This window comes from Tympanuchus pallidicinctus, unplaced genomic scaffold (assembly GCF_026119805.1).
Source record: "Tympanuchus pallidicinctus isolate F22 unplaced genomic scaffold, pur_lepc_1.0 scaffold8, whole genome shotgun sequence".
Classification (NCBI taxonomy): domain Eukaryota; kingdom Metazoa; phylum Chordata; class Aves; order Galliformes; family Phasianidae; genus Tympanuchus; species Tympanuchus pallidicinctus.
Window position 1 is genome coordinate 14,634,272 of NW_026294802.1, and position 19,810 is coordinate 14,654,081.

General features: G+C 40.6%; 1 protein-coding gene across 1 annotated transcript; it reads right to left on the reverse strand.

The window, feature by feature from the left end:
* Positions 1–19,672, reverse strand: ST13 (ST13 Hsp70 interacting protein). Its single transcript, XM_052669276.1, has 12 exons — positions 19,452–19,672; positions 16,456–16,513; positions 15,165–15,234; positions 15,002–15,072; positions 14,581–14,647; positions 13,915–13,999; positions 12,084–12,194; positions 11,009–11,111; positions 7,845–7,961; positions 7,077–7,140; positions 5,875–5,975; positions 1–1,792 (listed from the first exon to the last, which is right to left on the reverse strand). The coding sequence occupies exons 1-12, from the start codon at positions 19,559–19,561 to the stop codon at positions 1,664–1,666; spliced, it is 1,086 nt and encodes a 361-aa protein (XP_052525236.1). The 5' UTR covers positions 19,562–19,672; the 3' UTR covers positions 1–1,663.
* Positions 19,673–19,810: the final 138 nt, after the last annotated feature.

Genomic DNA, 19,810 nt, shown 5'->3' on the forward strand with positions numbered 1-19,810 from the left:
TTTACTTTTTTTTTTTTTTTTTTTTTAATTCCTACACCAATCCAGATTTAATTAAAATTGATAACAACAATTATGGCTTAAGATACAGAATTACAAAAGAGTAACAAATTAATGTTGAGACTCAAGCAGTGAACAGTTAATTGTGACCGCTTTTCCACAGAAAGATGTTTTAAGTAAGACGAGCAGAGGCAACACTGGTCCTTACAGTAGACGAATGAACACCATTAACAGCACAGAAACAGCTTCAAGAATACAACGTGCTCAGAATTCGTAAGCATTACAAGAACGTTCTGTCTGCTTTAGTTACTCATTTTTTCCTCTGTATCCCAAGTCTCAAAAACATGGAAGTATGAAATTACAAAAATACTTTCCTCTTTCTTCTCCCCACCTCTCTTTCTTAAAAGAAAATAAAAAAGAAAAAGAAAAAAAAAAGAAAAAAAAGAAAAAAAAAGAAAAAAAAAAAAAAAAAAAAAAAAGAAAAAAAAGATGGAAGACTACAGTACGCACTGGAGGAAGAGTCATCATCTCTACACAGACAGAGGACTTTTACCAATAAGTTCTATCTGTAAGCACATAAGGACTCAAACCAATTCACAACCCCGAGCTGCAACTTTGTTGGATATTCTCCTCATCACCAATTTATAACTCTATATTTACATGTTCTGGATGGCTTGCATTCAATGAGACAGAGGTAGCAATGGGAACAGACTCCTTCCCTAAAGTTTCCAAATAGATGAAACCTGGCAAGCGTGCCCCAAGGGCGAGTGTTACCAGAAGAGGACCTGCCAACTGGGCAAGGACAAGAGCACAAGCACAGACAGTAAGCTGCTCTCCCATACCTGGACTGATTAAAAAAAAACCCCCCAAACTCAACATTACATAAACATGCTGGACTATATCTGAATAAGTAACAAAACTTCTGTGGCCTCCACTGTACGTACTTCATACCAGGTTGTGCAAAGGATAGGAAAGCACCTTTGCTGTACAACTGCTGTGATCAAAGTAGTGTAATATTTGCAGTACTGCCAGAAGTTCCAGTGTGTAACTAACTATCATGGTTATTCTAATCATTTTAATATCTATATAAAGTCAGTCACTCATTTAAAGAAAAAAAAAACAAACAAAACCAACAATATGGACTTGTATTTGCAGGCAATACCCTTATCCAGTTAATTGTACAGACTTATCCCACCTTTCCTACTTGTGAGTAGGCCAATTTCTCTGTCCTAGCAAGATTAAGACAGACTTCATCTAAGTTCCTTGCTTTTTGTACACTGAGGAAAAATAATTAAAGGGAAAAAAAAAAAAAAAAAAAGAAATGATAGAAAACCAAAAAAACCCAAACAAACAAAAAAGAGAGGCTTTTATCTTACACTCCTGAATATTTCTCACAGGAATGTTAAACTGTATTTAATACTTGCCATGAAACGTTGCAATTCTTGGACAAGGAGGCATGGCTTAAACTAGGTCATCTGAATATAATTTGAGTGCTGTAAACCAATCACTGAATAAAATCAACATTTGGGGCTAGAGAGCAGTTCTCCTTAGAACACACAGTTCCTCTTCTTAAGAAGATCAGAGGTACAATGGTTTGTTTTATTGCAACACTGGTTAGCCAAATCAACCTCTCCCACTCAAAAATTATTTTTATGAACTGGGGATTTTATGGTTTACTGCCAAATTTAGCAGACAATTTACTGATGAGACTCATGACCTTGGGATTGTTCTGGTACTTGGACATGTTTGCTGGGTTCTGGGCAACGTCTTGGAATGCAGCCATAACTTCTGGATCCTGCAGGACATAAAAAAGCAAAAACAAGGGCATTTTTAGAAGTCTACCACAGAGATCTGCATGCAGATTTCCTGGCATCAGGAAAACCAATTATGGCAGAATAACCCCCTCCATGCAGTAGCTGATACACATCCCTTTCACCCAACTTCCTTCTGGCAGCAGAAACTTTAATCTGCTGGACTGTGAGCAGATGACGCGGCAGCACCTGGCTTTTGAAAAGACATCTGATTCTCAGGTATTCCCCACTTTCTCTGGGAAATCACAACTGGAAGAGAATCTTCTCTCGTGGCACTTTTGTGTCATAGTTAATAAATGCATTCACATATACATGAAAGTCACTGGTCAAAAGAACACAGATCATCTTCACTATTTAGTATGCAAAACACTAATACTTTTTCCTGTATGGCCAGCATAATTTTGGCCTTTACTGAATCATAACTGCTCCAAAAGCAATGCATCATACTTTATTACGTCAGCCCATGACATCAGAGGCAGATGGTGGTGGTATGACAGTAGAAGCAGAACTCTGTCACCAACACCCCATTATGCGTTGTTGCCACGTGACAGTTGGCAGCAGAGGGCAAGGCTGACAAAAGGGAAGTGCTCATGAAGCAAAGATGTATCATTGAATTTCTCCATTCTGCAGTGTTATTGTCTGCTCAGCATCTACTGTGGTTTCCATTGAAATAAAGAGGAGACATTATTTTCAGTGACCCAGGTAGAATCGTTTTTAATCCAGAAAAAAAACAAAGGCTGTTTATTAAGTGCAGTATGAAGCCATAAATTCACCTTCTGTTTAATCTAGCATTTAGATAGTTCCATTGAGGGATACAATCTTTCCTCAGAAGATGTTTGTGAAACAGTAACACTCACCATGTATCTATTTTAGACACAGACTACAGCCCTTAAACAAGGGCTGATCCAAAAATGCCTCTGGTGGGTGTGCACTCCAACATCACCATGTGGTTAAGTCACGTTTTACACACGCTGAGAACTGAAAGATTCAAGTCTTATCTTTCTCACAAAAGAAAAACGAGTTCTATCTCCCCCACAAAAGGGAATCTGCCAATTCTGTAAGATGGCAGGGTTCAGAAGAAAAGGCTCTGAATATATTTCCTCCACTTTACAGGATTCCTATAAAAACAGGAAGATGACTCGCACAAACTCAAACCTCAATTTCCAATTTCATAATAGCATGTAAGACTATGAAGAGCATGCTGTATTGTTATATCTGTGTTGTCACACATGTATATGAATCCTGAACATGAAGATAAATCAGCTTAGTCACCGAATCTTATTAAAGCACAACTAAATAAGCGATAAGTGTTCAGTTTCACACTAGGTGTTCTATGTGTTATGAATTCAGTTATTCTGCTGTTGTGCGACTCCCCAAAAGCCTGCAAACACTTGACAGTGCTTACTAAGATGTTTAAGGCTGATACACATCCAAGGCTTCACACTGATGAGCAATACTACTAAAGCTGGTTACTTAAATGCCAACTGTTTCACATGGAATCACTTAGCATGAAAGCTGGAAGGGAAATGACAGTATAAATGGCGGTAATGAAACATCCAGTTTTCTAGTGGTCCTGTCTTCAGCTGCAGAAGAATGAGTAACATTGTGAAGGGAAAACACAATTTTCTTTTTTTCCTATGTTACACATTTAGGCACAAGTCTGCGTTCAACATATGGCAAGTAAGCAGTCCTTAGATGTGCTTTACATCACCCTTTTTTAAAAAAAAAAAAAAATTATATCTGATTATGACTACTTGTGTTTCTCTATATACAACATGACATTTGTGTTTAGAAGTTGTGCATAGAAGATCTGAAATAGTACAACACCCTCCTGACAGCCAAAATGGTAAAAATGAACAAAACATTCCCCAGATGTCCCACCTCAAGTTACCCATTTCAGCTACTTCTTTTGGTGACTATATATTTGTGCATTATTTTCATCTCACTTGCCCAAGGGCTGCTCTGAAAGCAATGCTTCCTATTTTATTACGTGGGCCCAGAATGTCAGAGGCAGATGGTGGTGGTATGGCAGTAGAAGCTGAACCTTCTCACCAATATTCCATTACATTTTGCTGCCACGTGACAGAGGGCAGCAGAGGGGCATTCTGACCAAATGGTGTCTGACATGGAAGCACAGATGAAGCAAAGGCGTCTCATTGAATTCTTCCATGTGGAAAAAAAGACAACCGTTGAAAGTCACCGATGCTTGCTGAACATTTATGGAGACCAAACAGTGGGTGTGAGCATAGTGAAGTCTTGGGTGGTGCATTTCAGCAGTGATAACAGTGATGTGAAAGACAAGCCACATTACAGCCAGCCACGCAGATTTTTACAAGCGTGGCATGCAGGCTCTTGCTCATCACTGAACAAAAAGCATAGTTAATGGTGTTGACTGTTGAAAACTAGTGCGAATTACAAGTAGTTACAAAACACTATCAGTATTGCGCTCTTTGTGTCTGTTGTAGTTTCCACGGAGCTAAGCAGGAGGCACTATTTCAGAGCAAGCTAAATACACTAGAACTCACTGCAGAAAAAATCACATCTGGTTCAGTTAAGCCTTGAAAAGAACCAGAAGAAGCATATACTGATGTAAGCTCAAGGAGAGCCGTCATAAAGATGTTAATAGACACTAATCCAGAAGAGACTGGGAAGGTCTTCACCCTCCGAAAACTCCAGTTTCAGGAGTGACTCCTTGCTATGAAAAGACTCTACACACTCTCAGTTAAAATAACACTTTGATATAAATGATTTGGGAGACTTGTGTGAATCAGAATCTTCAGACTTATTTGCAACTTCACTGCTAGCCTCAGTAACAGCTACCAGCTTCCATCATCCTTCAACATATTCCATAGCTGCACTGAGCAGAATCAAGTCAAGCAGTAAAACCTACTCTTTCAAGACTACAGCTTGTGCTGCTGATTCAGGAAGGATATAAGACTGCAATCAAATATTTCAGTAAGGAGCAGGTAGTGCAGACATTTAAATCTTACCTAGATTTAAATACTGTGCAAAAGAAGTCAGTGAGAATCGTAAAGCTTTGCTAACAGACTCTAGAGAAAACACCATCAATCTGTGTTCTTGCAACAGAATACCATAACATTTTGGAGCATATATAATCAGCATGCAGTGGAGCCTTTTTAAAGGCACGGATTAAGCACTCAACATTTAACTGCACTTCAGAGCTGTCTTCCACAACGCCACTTCCAAAGTCCTGTATTACAGCATAAATGAGCCAGCCATGAATGCAATTGCAAGTTGTGGGTTTTCTGTTGCTGTTATTGTTTGTTTTGGACAGTTTGATTGTTGTTTGTGGCAGCGTAAATAAAGGTGTGTTTCCATAAACCAGCAATTACTAAGGGAACTCATGAATTTTTGCATGAGAAGCCATGCCTTTTTCATGATTTCAGGGCATACCAAATGACAGCCCCATGCAATGCTTTTATTTATTTAGGTGCTAATCACGGCTGTTCAATGACCTAAGCAACTGAGCAATTGAGTAGTTAATCAAGCCTACCAAGGAAGTAGGCTTTCTAAACATACATTTAGAAAATACCAGATGTGGAACTACTCTGATACTACTTTGCCTCTTCACTCCCAGAGGAGAAAGGCAATTCTCAACATTATTGCAATACATTGTGCTGCAACAATATTAACAATTTTTCATTTGTGCATCATTACCCCTCACCACAGAGTGGATGCATTCACAAAAAAAGGAGGAAATGAATCACACTGTATAGAAGATAACCAGAGACTCAAAAAAAGCTTAAAACTCTATCCAGTATATGATTTTGTTGATTATATGCAAGCATAAGGCTGGGGCAGTGGGAAGGATGTGTAGGGAAAGAAAAAGAGGACAACATGACGCCTTTAATTAAGTCCCTGTCAGTTTGAAAAAATAGATTCCAGACAGTCTGGAACAGCTACACACACAAGGAGAAAATTTCACAACAGAAGCAAGCACGCACCTTCACTGCTATTCAGTGGCTCACATCTTTTTCTCTTGGCTCCCCTAAGCTGTTCCTCCCTCACTGTGAGCATTTAGCTTTGGTTCTAATCAAACACTCACCTGCATGGCCGCGAGGACTTCTGGATCACTGAGAATCTCATTGAGACCTGGCATACCTGCCATTCCCGGCATACCGCCAGGCATAGCCCCAGGAAATCCACCTGCAAAGCCCAAGACACAAGAATGCGTGATGAAGAACATTTAACTCATCTGTGCAGGAGCTCTCACTGACACAGAACAGAACAGAACACATTTCCACTCATGCACCCCAATTTTATGCCTTCCACAGAGCAAAGGGCTGTTTCAAAGAATGGAAAGCAGGGGCTTTGTGAAAACCTGCAATTTGTTTCCAGTGTTTTTAACCCAATCGAACAGGAGGACCTAATTAGGGTCTAGCACTTTGTACACAAATACAGTTATTTTCTAGTTAACTTGATGTACATATCAAGTCAAGAAATTCAGACTTTTGAAAGCAAGAGATGAAAAATTGAGAGCAGAATTGAATTAGTAGCAGTGTGTCCCAAGCTCATTCAATGTGTGGTAAGAGCTTTACATTTGGAAGGGGAAAAAAAAGTCAAAATCATAACTGAAAAAAAATCCCTGAGGCAGATATGGTCGCTATTTGCCTCCCTTGAAGCCAATTTATTTGGAGCATGCATTCAGCCCACCACAACTACAATTTGATCTTCAAGCACTCACTACTGCTTCTCTACAACTGACTGTACCCAAAAATGACACAAAGTCTGATCTTCACAGAACTGTTTAAAAATAGCAACATTTCCATTGAGAAACTGTTCTGTTAAACTACAAGAAAAACTGCAATGTTTGGAAGCTAACATTCAACTCAATTTTCAGCTTTACAACTCCAGTTCTCAAGCTGGATGCGTCCAAGTCATCCTTAGTAATTCAGAAAATTTTATACTATGTTTTCAGCATATATATGCATTAAGCAAATGTTACATCTTTCTTTTCTCATGCCTAAATCCTTTCACTCCATTAATCATGATTACTGATTGGCCTTCCCTCTACTTGTTACCCAGAAGCAATGCAAATAAGAGAAAGAATCTCTCATCTGTCCCCCCACTCATAAATGCCCAGTGATTTATTTATAGACAAGTTTTAAACTTCATAAAACATTTTTCCTCTCCCCATCTTGAGAATAAATGCTATCTACACTGTGGTTATAAATGCTGTATATGGGAAAAGAAAAACAACCAGCCAGTCACTTCAAGCAACAAGTATTGGTGCTTAAAAACACGTACCTGGGAAGCCACCAGGGAAACCACCAAATTGAGCTCCTCCTGCTTGTCGCCTTGCTTCTTCCTCCTGTAGAAAAAAGCATATAATTCCAAACAGAGCTATGGAATTGCAGCCTGCTTTCTACTGTTCAAAAGGTTCTAGGAGGAAAAAAAAAAAACAAAAGCTGAGACTGTTTAATATTCACAGGCTAAAGGAATTATCAAATAAAGCACTTCACAATACATGAAGCCGCAGACAAGAAACAGCAACAGCTCCTCTTATTTTCATACGTTGTTGCAGTTAAGTTACATGGAGTTTGCTTTTACTGACCATTAACTATATGATCAGTTTTAGCCCATTAGCTTAATTTTTAGAACCAATTCCCACTCCTAACGTGCTGTAAAAATACAGTGGTAAAACAGGAAAAAAAAAAAAAAAGTGAACTGTAGATAGAAGTGCAGAGATGACACAAAGGATTATTTTGAAGTTAAAACCTCCCAGTTTTGGAAATAAATACTAAGTAAATAATATTCTAGTACAGTCATACAGTAACTGAATTCCTGAAATGCAGATTCCTAGAGATACCAGAGCTTATCTTTGCCATAAGCAACAGGTACAGATACAGCAAAAAGCCCTCTTCTCCAGATTCCATCATCAGTCGAGTAACCAAAAAAAATCAAGTAACTCCCTAAGATTTAAAGTGAAAGCAATTCTCCCATGCAACTCATTGAAAACAAAATAACTACGCCACTCCCCAAACTGGTAAGCAACATTAAAGCCTGAGCATTCACCCTCTGTGCTCTCTCATGCTCCTCTCGTGCCTTCTTCACTCTTTCCATTCTCTCCTTGATCTCCTTTTCTTCACGTTTCCGTTCATACTTTCGGCGATGCTCTGCAATTTTCTGAGCCTGTTGCAAATACAATTACAAGACTTCAGCCACTTCCTAGTACACTACATAACACATTTCAATATCAAATACACGCAAGTGTTGCAATAATCTATTTTCACCAGTTCTTAAAAATAAGATTTGACTTCACATCCCAGAAGTGCTACTTCCTCTCTACCACAATCAGTTACTTGCACATACTACGTCCTCACTGGGTTCACCAGACCACGCACTTCACTCCAGTATGTTTTTTCCTGTAAAGCTCTAGGACCTACGTTGTGTTAAACGTACAAATGTTAAAGTTAGAACTTTAACATTTAGTAGTTCCACATTCCTTCCTGCCTTTGTGCTGAAATATTAATTTCTACGAGGCTAACACCAGCAATCACCCCTAGAGAAAGGAGTTTTCACTGGCACAATAACAGGAAGTGTAATTCCTCCTGCAGACACACTTGGAAGATAGTGCTACTGCTGTTCCAGGTGCAGCATACACAGTCAGTCTTAAGCAGGCCAAAGAACATCTGAATCAAAGCAAGGGAGGGCAGGTGGGAGCAAGTTTGTTTCCTGTCTTCTTCTCAAAGGTAACAACAGCCCAGCTCCAGAGGAGACTCATTAACCATGAACTCTTTAAAGCTCCTGGCTCCAGGCTCATCTTAATAACTGAACGCTAACTGCAGCACCATTCCTGAAACCAGAATGCTTCTTTGTTACAAAACGCAGTTCATTTCACAATTTGCAGAGCTTTGAAGGACAATACCATATACCACAGGTACTCTAACATTCTCTTACATTAGCAATTTAAAAAAGTAAAATCTGTAAGTCAAAGTTGAGGAAGAGAAGTACTGAACTAGAATAAACTACAGCTGGAAGCCCTTCCTACATACGCATACTCTTTTATTCCCTCAAAATACCCTGTAAAAGAATAACTGATTTGTAAGTTGTTGACTTTTGATACAAGTTACTTTAACCATTAGATGTAGATTTCCTACCATATATTTCTCAAAGTACATCTGCCACAGAATGCACACTGCAGGCAGCAGGACTGACACCAAAAGCAGTATATGCCATCAGAATGTGATACTACAGCTATGAAATAGCTCCATTACTTTTTTTGTTTAACAAAAGTTCCTAAAGTTTTAACTTCCATGGTTCTTAAGTATTTCTCAGGGTAAGTTAAACATTCTCAGAACGTAACTCAAACTAGAAGTGCTACTTAATTAAGAAGTACTGCAAAAGATGGTGAATAGTTCAGCTGGAAGAGACCAACATTTTCACTTCATGGAAAAATCATACACTTTTTTCCTCAAGCTACATCTACAAACTGGCACACCTCCAGCAAGTAAGTCTCAACACATCACAGGCATACTCTGCTTTTCCTGTGCATGTTCCCTCTCAGCAAATCATTAAGTATACCTCTTATTAAAAAAAGGTCAAGACATAAGATCTAGCAGATGTGTTACAGATCAATAGTCTCTGACACAGAAGACTAATTGCTTGTAAGATGGTGTCAGTTGGTGTTTTGCTGGCGAGAGCGTTTTCTGCAAAGGCAAGGCAGGAAGACTGAAAACTTGAGCTGCTTGCTATGGGAACGCTTATGTATTTGGCAGGTTAACCTCAGCTGACTGCCAGATACCCACTGAGCCATACTCTTGTTCCCTCTCCACAATAGGAGAAAAGAAACAATGAAAAAAATCTCATGAGTCAAGACAACAACAGGGAAATGCCTTACCAATGACTGTCACTAGCAAGATAGAATCAACTGGAGAAAGACTAATTCAACTTGCTGCCAATTAGAATAGAATGATAAGAAACAATGACAAAACTAAAGACACCTTCCCCTACCCTTCTTTCTTCCCAGTCTCAACTTCAACCTTTTCATTCTTCTACTTCGTCCCCTCCAAGTGGCACAGCTAGAACTGAGAAAAGGGCTCATGGCCTGCTTGTAACAGCTCCTTTCTGCTGCTCCCGCCTTCTCACACATTTCTTCTGTTCCAGTGGTACACAGTCCTTCATGAACTGCTCCAACACAGGTTTCCATGCAGGTACGTTCCATCAGGAACAGAATGCTCCAGCTTGGGTCTGCCACAGGCTGTAGTTCCTGCAAGGAGCCTCCAAGCAGGGGGCCTTTCAAAGTTTGCATCTTCCCTCAGAGCAACAGTGAGGTTATGGGCTCCAAGGCAACAACCTGCTTTACCACAGGCTGCATAGACATCCCTGCACCAGCACCTGGAGCATCTTCCTCCTTCACTGATCTTGCTGTCTATGCAGCTGATTATTTCCCTCTCCTTCCTCACTCCTTTCCTTCTCACAGCTGCTGCACAGCATGTTTTACCCTTTCTTATACACATCATCACAGAGCTGCAATGGACGCAGCTTTGGCCAGAAGCGGGTCCACTTTTGGAGTTGGCTGGAACTGGCTCTGCAAACCACAGGTATAAACTCCCATCCTCACCCTCCTCCAGACCTTGCAATGTAAACTCAGTACAATGTATCAACTGCAACTTGTGGTCTAAGAATTGCTTCAAAGGAACATGTAAAAGAGAAGAGAAAGAAAGCCTACAATCCATGTTCTTACAGATGTTACACAAGCACTTTATTAGAACAGTATTGAGATCAATCACTTGGGGAAAACTGAATGTAGGTCTCAAAGAAATTATGCTGCCCTCATGGGGTAGACAAATGAAAGCACAGCCAAAGAAGGCTTCCTTTGTAGAACATATAGGATGAAGCTCTGATTAGTTTGGAAACGTTTTGGGGAAAAGAAAAAAATCCAGAACAGCAAAAATAAAAACAAAAACCATCACCACCGTGATAACATCGCTGGATAACTACATCACACTTTTCTGTTCAGGTTTTAAAAAGGAACATTTCATTGTTTGGTTATATACTTAGTCCCAGGGACCTCATTTCCAAACAGTTAAAACAGCAGTGACTGAAGGTAGGATCATTTCTAAACTCAGTTTGAAGTGTCAGGTGAACACTGACACATGAACGCTCCCATAGCACCATGCATATCCCAAGAATCTCGAGACAAAAAGAGGGACCTCCATTATCACCTTCCCACTTACCCTTGGCTGCACCTCCTTCAGCATGGCGCTAGCATCTTCATCATAATCCAGTTTACAGGCTAGAGCAAGATCATGAGCAGCCTCCTCCCAGTGACCCAGAAGTCTGGAATTCAGAAGACAGCATTCAGAAGCCAAAAAGCAAACAGTTAGCACTTGTTTTGTGCACTTACAACCACGTAGCGTTCGGTAACTTTTTCCACAGCTACCCACATGGTTCCAAATTTAATAATCACTGTGTTTTCTGTAATATGTGCTCTGTAATGCTATTAAGAGTATGCTTGCTTGCTTCATATCTTTACTGTAACTCTCGTGTGATGTAAAAATCAGGAAGAAAAATGAAATGGGCTCATGTCATTCTTTGCTATGAACAAGAACGGTCTCCCAAGGGAGGTTACTCTACCCAAACACATAAAGCACACCAATAAACACTCAGCAAAACCAGGCAGATGCTCACTGTGAAGCTACACATTCAGTGCTCTGTACAAGTCTACGCTTCTACCAAATCCAGCGTAAGTGCACATTTACTCAGCATTTAAACATCCTACCTACCTGAGTGCACCATGTCTTAACCCAACAGTTATCAAAACTACCGTGCAGCACTACTTCTTATTCATTTAGACAAACTTGTGATAATCAAAGAGTTAAGTGAATGCTGCCATTCCTGAGGGGTCACAGTGCTTCATCTCACAGACACAGACATTAATCCAAACCATGCTCCAGCCTTCTCAGTTAGGCTCCACGCCACAAATAAATCCCACGCTGCCAAAGCTCCTGATCTTTAGCAAATGATTAGAAAACAATTTTCCGAATGACAGTAAGTCATTAGAAGATTGCTTATTAGAGGAAAAAAAAAAATAAAAGACGTTGCCAGGATTATTCTTAAGTCACCATCAATAAATCACCACCATCTTTTCTTTCTTGTAAGATATACACTTAAGATATTGGACTCTTGGCTCACGACTACTTCTTTCACATACAAAATTGACAGTTCACAGAGAAACAGAGAAAGGAAAAGCACAAACAAAACCATTCCTCTCCAAGTAAGAGAACATTGACATCAGTTGCAGTTTATTACCTATGCGCTTTCCCCCTCCATTTATAAGTCTGTGCTGAGTCAGGATTAATCTTGATGGCTCTGTCGCAATCTCTAATGGCAGCATTTGGCTTCTGTAGTTTCACAAAAACACTGTGGGAATAAGAACATTTATTGTATGTATTGAAATACCAAGTTACTAACTTAAGCTGGAAATAATTTTGGATGACTAACAGGCAGGCTAATGAGATGCTTTTGAAAAAGCTACATTCAGAAAGAGTTTGTAGTGCTAACAGCCACTGAAATTTAGTTTCCCCCCACAGTGGTATGTGAATCATTAGCAAAAAGTGGGAGAGTTCAGTGTTCAGAGTTGAGCCTTGCCAGCAAGAACAACTTTAATGCATGTGAAAAAGAAATGCAAAGTGCAATTCAATTTCATGTTGCTTACCATCTATAGACAATAGCAACTAGCAAGTAGAACAAAACAAAGCTAGCAGCATTATACATTCCATAGTCTTTAAAATAACAGTAAGATAAAGAGCTAATTATCATACTGGTTGTACAGATCAATTATTAGAATAATAAGGAACTACAACAGCATATCAGCTTTAAGTTGCCTACACAAAATGAGCAACTGTTTCATCATTTAGCCTGATCAACTTCAAAATCTAATTTCATTCTGAGCTGCTCCCTGCACTCTTCTGATGGTGTATGCAGAGTCTCGGTTCAAACATTCTCATGCCTTCCCAAGCCCCCATGAAAGGCATTTCTTCAACTAATACAGCACTGTACACTGATTTCAACACCTTGTTAACAGTTTCTTAAACTTCTCAATACAGAAATGTCAAAAAAACAAAGACTGTAATCAAAATATAAAATAACCACATCACTGTCTAAACCTATAATGGACCTCAACTTGAATACTTTGTGAAATTCTGGTCTGGTTCTTCCACCTCAAAAGCGGCTGTAAAAGAACTGAAAAAAGGTCCAAGAACAGCAGCATCATCTTAAGAACAGAGCTGCTTCCTTCTGTACAAGGAAGGAGATTCGGACCTTATAGCTTGCAACAGAAAATATATCCAAAAACAAACAAAAAAAACACACTACAACTTGAGTCTATAAAAATCAGAGGTAGTAGGGAGACCAAGAACAAGAAACCTTTAAAGAGTCCTAGTTCCTTTATACATCAGTAGGAAGCAAATGAAACAACAAATTCAAGGCAAGAAACAAAGAATCACATAATTAATTTAGTTAAGCTTTCAAACTCCTTGCCAGAGAACACTGCAAATACTAATTTGTTTTTCCAAGAGGAGACTGACATCATCACAGCAAGACAAGAAAAAGCCATCAGGAGCTATTAAGTATAAAGATATTGCTTCAAACAATCCTATGAGATGAATCAAAGGCTGAAAAAAACTGCAGGAGTATCACCCCTCTTGCCTTGTTTTCATATTCTATCCTACAGGCACCTGCGACTGCTAACCACTGACAACGACAGAAGGCTGGATGAGGTGTGCTGTTGGACTGACCTGCTGTAAGTGCTCTGAGTGTTAAGACTTGGACCATCCTTCAGAAGACTACTCAATAATAGATCAGAAATAGGTGCTTCCTGTTGTTAATTTGTTAATACAAGTAATAAAAAAAACACTGTGTGAAGTACCACAGCCTTTGGATTCTGAATAATTAACTCACTAACTTGCTGTATTTACTACCATACTTTAATTACACAGAGTATACAATGTATTGTTTGTTTCACCAGCCCCTACCAAACAGATAAAAAAAATACAAAAAAGCAACAACCATACATAAATCAAACGGAGACTTGATTTAAGTTTGGGACAGAAACATACATCACTAGTTTATCATGACTTACCTTGCTCTCTTGGCATACAAGATAGCCAAACAAGGATTTAGCTTGATAGCATCTGTGAACAAATCGACAGCCTTCTGAAGTTCACCTGAAAAAGAGCACCAGTGAAGTTTCCATCATTATGCAGCAACGACACCCAACAGGCCAAACACACCTTACGTGGTGCTATTCCCCAGCTATGTCTTGAATGGAACATTATCAAAGGAAAAATCAATTTTTCATCCTTGCCACATTACTGAAGAACAAACTTCGAAGTGAATTCTGGAACCATGAGGAGAGGGTGTCCTTTCAGAGTTATGTTTGTACATTTGACTTCATGTGCAGTCACATAGGAAGCCACCTCTTTATTATGCAGCTTTCCACTGCATCAAGACAAACCACTAGAGACATTAATAATACACAGGGAACTACTATAGTGGTTGATGTATTATTAAGGTGCTGCAATACTTCCCCCAAATTACAGCCACATGGGGAAGACTGTACTTAAAAAAGCTTTCATGTTCTAGTTAGTTTCGGTATCTAATACGAAGTAAGCTTTCTGCTTCTTGGAGGTGCTTGCAATGGTCTAAGACACTTTATTAAGGTCTGTTTCTTTTTGTTGTATTTAAAAGGAGCATCAAGCATTATGTCCCTTAATATGTACTAGAAAACAAACAAACAATGTATCACCTTCACTTAAGGCATTGATAGCTTCCATCTTCTTCTCATTAGCTTGATCCATCATCTCTTCAGTTACCTAAGAAAATAAGCAAACAGAATGGAACGCACAGAAGAAATCCAAAGGTTATGGAGTCCAGGCTGGAAGCGTCACACTGAGACAGCACCAAAGGAAGCTGCACCTTTCTGACTTCAGAAGTTTGTGTTTAATTTAGATTTAAATCATAGTATAAAAATACCATTCTTTTTTTTGCTTCCATCTTGGAGATATTAGTCACCACGATTTCAACTAGAAGACTCAAAGTAGCAGCTGGATACCTATTAGTGCTAATGGGTAGTACTAATTCTCCCCCCTTGATTGTTATTCTTGACTAAACTCAAAGCCTCTCCCCTTCTTTCCTGCTGCAACAGCCATTGAAGGATTTATGCTTACCTCCACGTTTTCATCTCCCATTTCTTGAGGGTCATCATTATCAGGTTCAATCACTCCCTCATTGTCAATTTCTGGGGGAAAAATAAAAAGCAAATTTAGACTACATTTACAGAGACTTCCAGAATCATGTTCTAACCATGATAACGACAACTGTCTTCCACACCTAAGTCACTCTCTTCACTTTCTGGCTCAGGAGATTTCACTGGTTCCTCTGGCTGTTCTTCTGCTTTACCCTGAAAAAGAAATGCATTTGTAAGTGTGTATTTCTGACTGAGATTCTACTCCCACTCTAATAAATAGCAAGGCATTGAAAAATCCAGAACCAATCTTCAAAGAATACGACTGCTCTAAGGCTAAACAGTTATTTTCCAGATACAGATCTCCATTTTTCCTCTTCTAAGTCTATCATGCACGCAAATAATTCAAAGCCCAGATCTTGACTCAGGAACTTCTATTATTGGTAAAGCCAGTCTTTCAGACTGTATAATTCAATAATCAAAACAAAATGATTCAGATAATACCCAATTCAGTCTTGCAATGAATACCAACTAGCCCTTGCAATCTTCCAGATGCATCATCTGGATGAAAAATTCTCTCAACCTAATACTTCTAAGCTAAGGTCCTCTATAGGGAACAATAAGCTAGCATCAATGATTAAAATTTGTTTTCTTATTTGTCAAGAGATATTTGCTATTTACACACACAATATTCTTTCAAACATTTTCCTATCAGCTTCCAACTATTTGAGTATGTTCCTCTGCATCCCATCATACAGCACATCCTCCTTTATGACAGGCAGAAGCTGTGTTTGTACTTTCAGGGCCACAGACTATACTCACTACACATAAACAACCCCCGACAGAGTTCAGTTCTTATCAACCAGTAACTTCAGTACCCACTGTCCTGCTAATCCCAAAATAAGCATTCTGCTTTTCCCAAAAATAATTTCAAACTCAAGGCAATTCTCCTATGAATATCTAAAAGCCAAATTTATTATCTCTCCTGAAAAAAATAACCTTTTCCACAATACTGTCTTCAAAAATTGACAATTCAACTCTTTACCACCTATCATGCTTGCAAGTACTTCTTGTCATGTGAAGTTATAATTTGAGCCAGCAATGGCTACATAAGAGGTTTATAAACTGGTAATGACTGCATAAAAAGGAGCAATCAACACTTCGTATGCCATTTGCACTGTTGAGAACATCAGGCATTCACGATTAAGGAAATGGAGCATGATAACAACTGAAACAAACTAGAAAGCCATCCGTAACAAACCGTCACCCACACGATGCAGTGGAGCAGACTTCAGTCTTACCTCCCAAAATTATTCACCCGTGCATTCACCCACACTGTCTGGGTAAAACTTAGCAGCAATTTTTGCTTCTCTCTTCCTGCCCAATCATTTTTTGCAATGTCCAAACATTATCGTGTACAAACTCTTCACATCTCACCTTACTTGTCCCATCTGTGGAAGTACTGGCTGGAGCAGGTGGTATTGTGCCTCCCATGCTTTTCAGCAAATTAGGGAAAGAAAAGACAATAAGATTAACAAAACAATGCCAAGTATTTTATTGACTCGAGTCCTGCTGATAATCTCAGCCTTCTGTTATGACAAAAAATACAACAATCCAATTCACTGTAAAAGCAATTAAAAAGTACACATGAACCGTATTTTCCCTAGCGCAGTGCAATGAACATTGGGTCTCCACCATAATCTGTACTCATGTGTATCACACACCACCCTTTCTCACAAAGGAAAGCTGCCTTCTGGCTGAAACAACCTTTTTTTCCCCTGAAAATGCAAGTTTATTTTTTTTTCAATTCACAACAAGGTATTCTTATAATAGCTCCCATTAAAATTATAATTATTTTTGAAACAGATCAAAACATTTAAGAGAACTAAAAAATATCTATTACCATGATATTTTTCTCACCTAAAACGCTTATATAATTTTTAAGAAATGCTGCCAAAAAAACCATTTCATTTCTTTTATGCATTTCAATATCCGTGACTTTCTCCCACTACCCATTAAATAGCATTCTTTGTATAGACAGTATTCCCTCAATATAGAATAAGCTTCTATATTACATTGACTTGGTTTAGCAGCCAGAAATAAGCACAGGTGGAATTCTCCAGCTGTTTCATATAACATCTAATCATATCTACTGGCAGGCTGCTCCAAGGACTACTTTTCCACCCATCACTCTGCTCTACATTCTTCTTCGGACAGTTCTTGATTGCTTTGGCTATGGATATTCCAAAAGGAAAAAAACAACTACATTTGTGTCCAGCATCTCAATGGGTTCAACCAGCTCAATGAGGAACCACACAACTGGTTTGACACAGTGGCGAATGAAGTGGGCACACATGCAGGAGGACCCAGAAGGGCACAGGACTTTGGTCTGAGGAATCAGCACAACTAGATTACATCCTAGCATTGAGATCCTACAGCTTCTTAAGTCAGGCCTTCCCCTCCCCCCCCATGGCATCAGCTCACAGTCAAGCCCCAAAGGGGGCTTTCAAAGGGCTGAAAACCCCAGATGGGACACAGTCTGTGGAGAAAGAGCAAGAGAAAGGTAGATGGCAGGATGGACAGGTCATACATCAGGACTGATCTCAAGAAAAAGAAAAAAGTCACAAGTTACAAACAAACAAACAGCATCTTGGGAAGCTATAACAAAAATGTGCACGCACCTCCGGTGTATTGCCCTTGCGTAATCTATATCATATTCCAAGAACTGCACAACTGCAATCTGATAAATCACTGGAGAGCCAGGCAAAAATTACACTATATGTAGTAACTGTTCCTCCTATTTTTTTTTTTTTTAATTATTATTTAACCATTGCAGGCCAATAGTAAGGCATACAATTCCATAACCCTTTCTTAGAAAGCAATTCAAGAACTGGCCATCACGGGGATCGTCTGGATGACCCTTGGCTGCACATCCGTAAGAAATGACAACTTCAGAAACAAGACTCACAAATAAAATAAATCCGTCTAACAGACCCAACTAAAACAACAACAAAAAACCCAGTAAGACTTCTTCAAAGCCTGGCTTACTGGCTATACCTACTAGACAAAGACCGAAGCTTCCAATTCAAGAAGGTCAATAGCCTTCCCACCTTTCAGTCATATATTTAAGAACAGCTTGAGCTAAAAGATTTGGTTTCTGGAACAATTCCAAATTACAGGGCTCAAGATCAGCTCATTTTAGTCTGGCACCTTGTTCAAGACCAAAAGCACTCGGTCAGTCTCCTCTACCTTCCTCATACCCCAAAAGAGGCCCCAGCCAAGCTCTGAATTCTTATGAGATGCACTTAACATATACAGATCACCCACAGTTTCATATGTGCTATTTCACAAACTACGGAGTCTAAGAAAAACAAAAATAAATCAGAATTTTATTAGTATTTAATTGTTATTCTGTAACCACTTGCAACATCGCCTTGGTGACTAACCTATATAATTATAGGTTACCACTGATAAACTGACAGACAGAAGACTCATCGGGTTTGCTCCCACCTGAAGCCAGGCAGTGACGAGCTTCAGGCCATTTGCAGAGAAAGGGGAGACCCTACAAGAGCCTGTAATTGAAGGGAGGGCAGCTCACCAAACTGCCAGAACGCCACGTGAAATGTAATTTTGTGACCACCGTCCCCACATTCCCAAGTGCACAATTTCATCAAATATTTAGCTCAAATACATGAGCAAAACCAGAAAGAGCCTCTATGAAAACAGATTTTGGACAGTAGAGCTCTCTGCATTGCATGGAAAAAATGAGAAATCGGAGATCGTTTCTCTATTCCCTAACGCTTCTTTTGGCCAAAGGCAGCAGCGTTCTCTTCCTCCGCCCCAAAACACCCAGAATTGCACAACCGAGGGATGGATGTAACCCAGGGCGAGGTTCCACACGTTAGCAATGGGACCGAGGGCCCGCAGCAGGTTCAAGCACTCTGCACCTTTCCTTCCTATGCACGTGTGCTGCGGGCACCGCACAGCCAAGCAGAGTGAAGTAGGAATATTCCCACAACCGCACAAGACGCATGAAAAAGTTCAAGCATCACTGCACAAGAACCGAAATAAATAATTCATTGGAGCAGCGTGGAACGCCGTGCAGTAGCACTGTTTGGGTTCGCGCGCACACACACACGCACAGCCAGGTTCCCGCCCAGATCTGAGAAAGCCCCAGGACGGCCCTGCGCTGAGGCACCGCCGTGAGGAGAGCGGACTGCAGTTTCAGGCACGCAGGGGTCGGTGCCTCTACGCGCCCCACGGCGGGATTCGAACCCGCGACCACTGCAACGCGCCCCCTCCGCCCCCCTCCTCAGCCACGCGGCGGGGCCCCGAGCCGCCACGTGCCGCGCCGCCCCCCCACCCCCCGCTAATGACCGGGCACGCCCCCCCCCTCTCCCCAGCCCCGCTCCCCACGGTTGCCCATGACCGACCTCTCCACCCACTCGCGCAGGAAGCCCAGCTCCTCGGTGTGCAGCAGGCCCGGGTTCTGCTTACACAGCCTGACGAAGGCCCGCAGCTCGCTCAGCTTACGCGAGTCCATGGTGGCGGAGCAAAGAACGACGGCTCCAAACACCCAACCGTTCCCCTACCCAACCGCCGCGCGGCGCCGCGGAAGCTCCTAGCCCGGTCGCTGGCCACGCCCACCGCCCTCCAAAGCCACGCCCACCGCCCCCAAGGCCACGCCCCTCCGCCGCGCGGCGGCCGGAACTTTCTAGAAGCGGGGGTGGCTGTTGGGTGGGCTGTGAGGGGTCGCACGCCTTTTCAGCGCGCCGTCCCGCCTTTTTTGCCG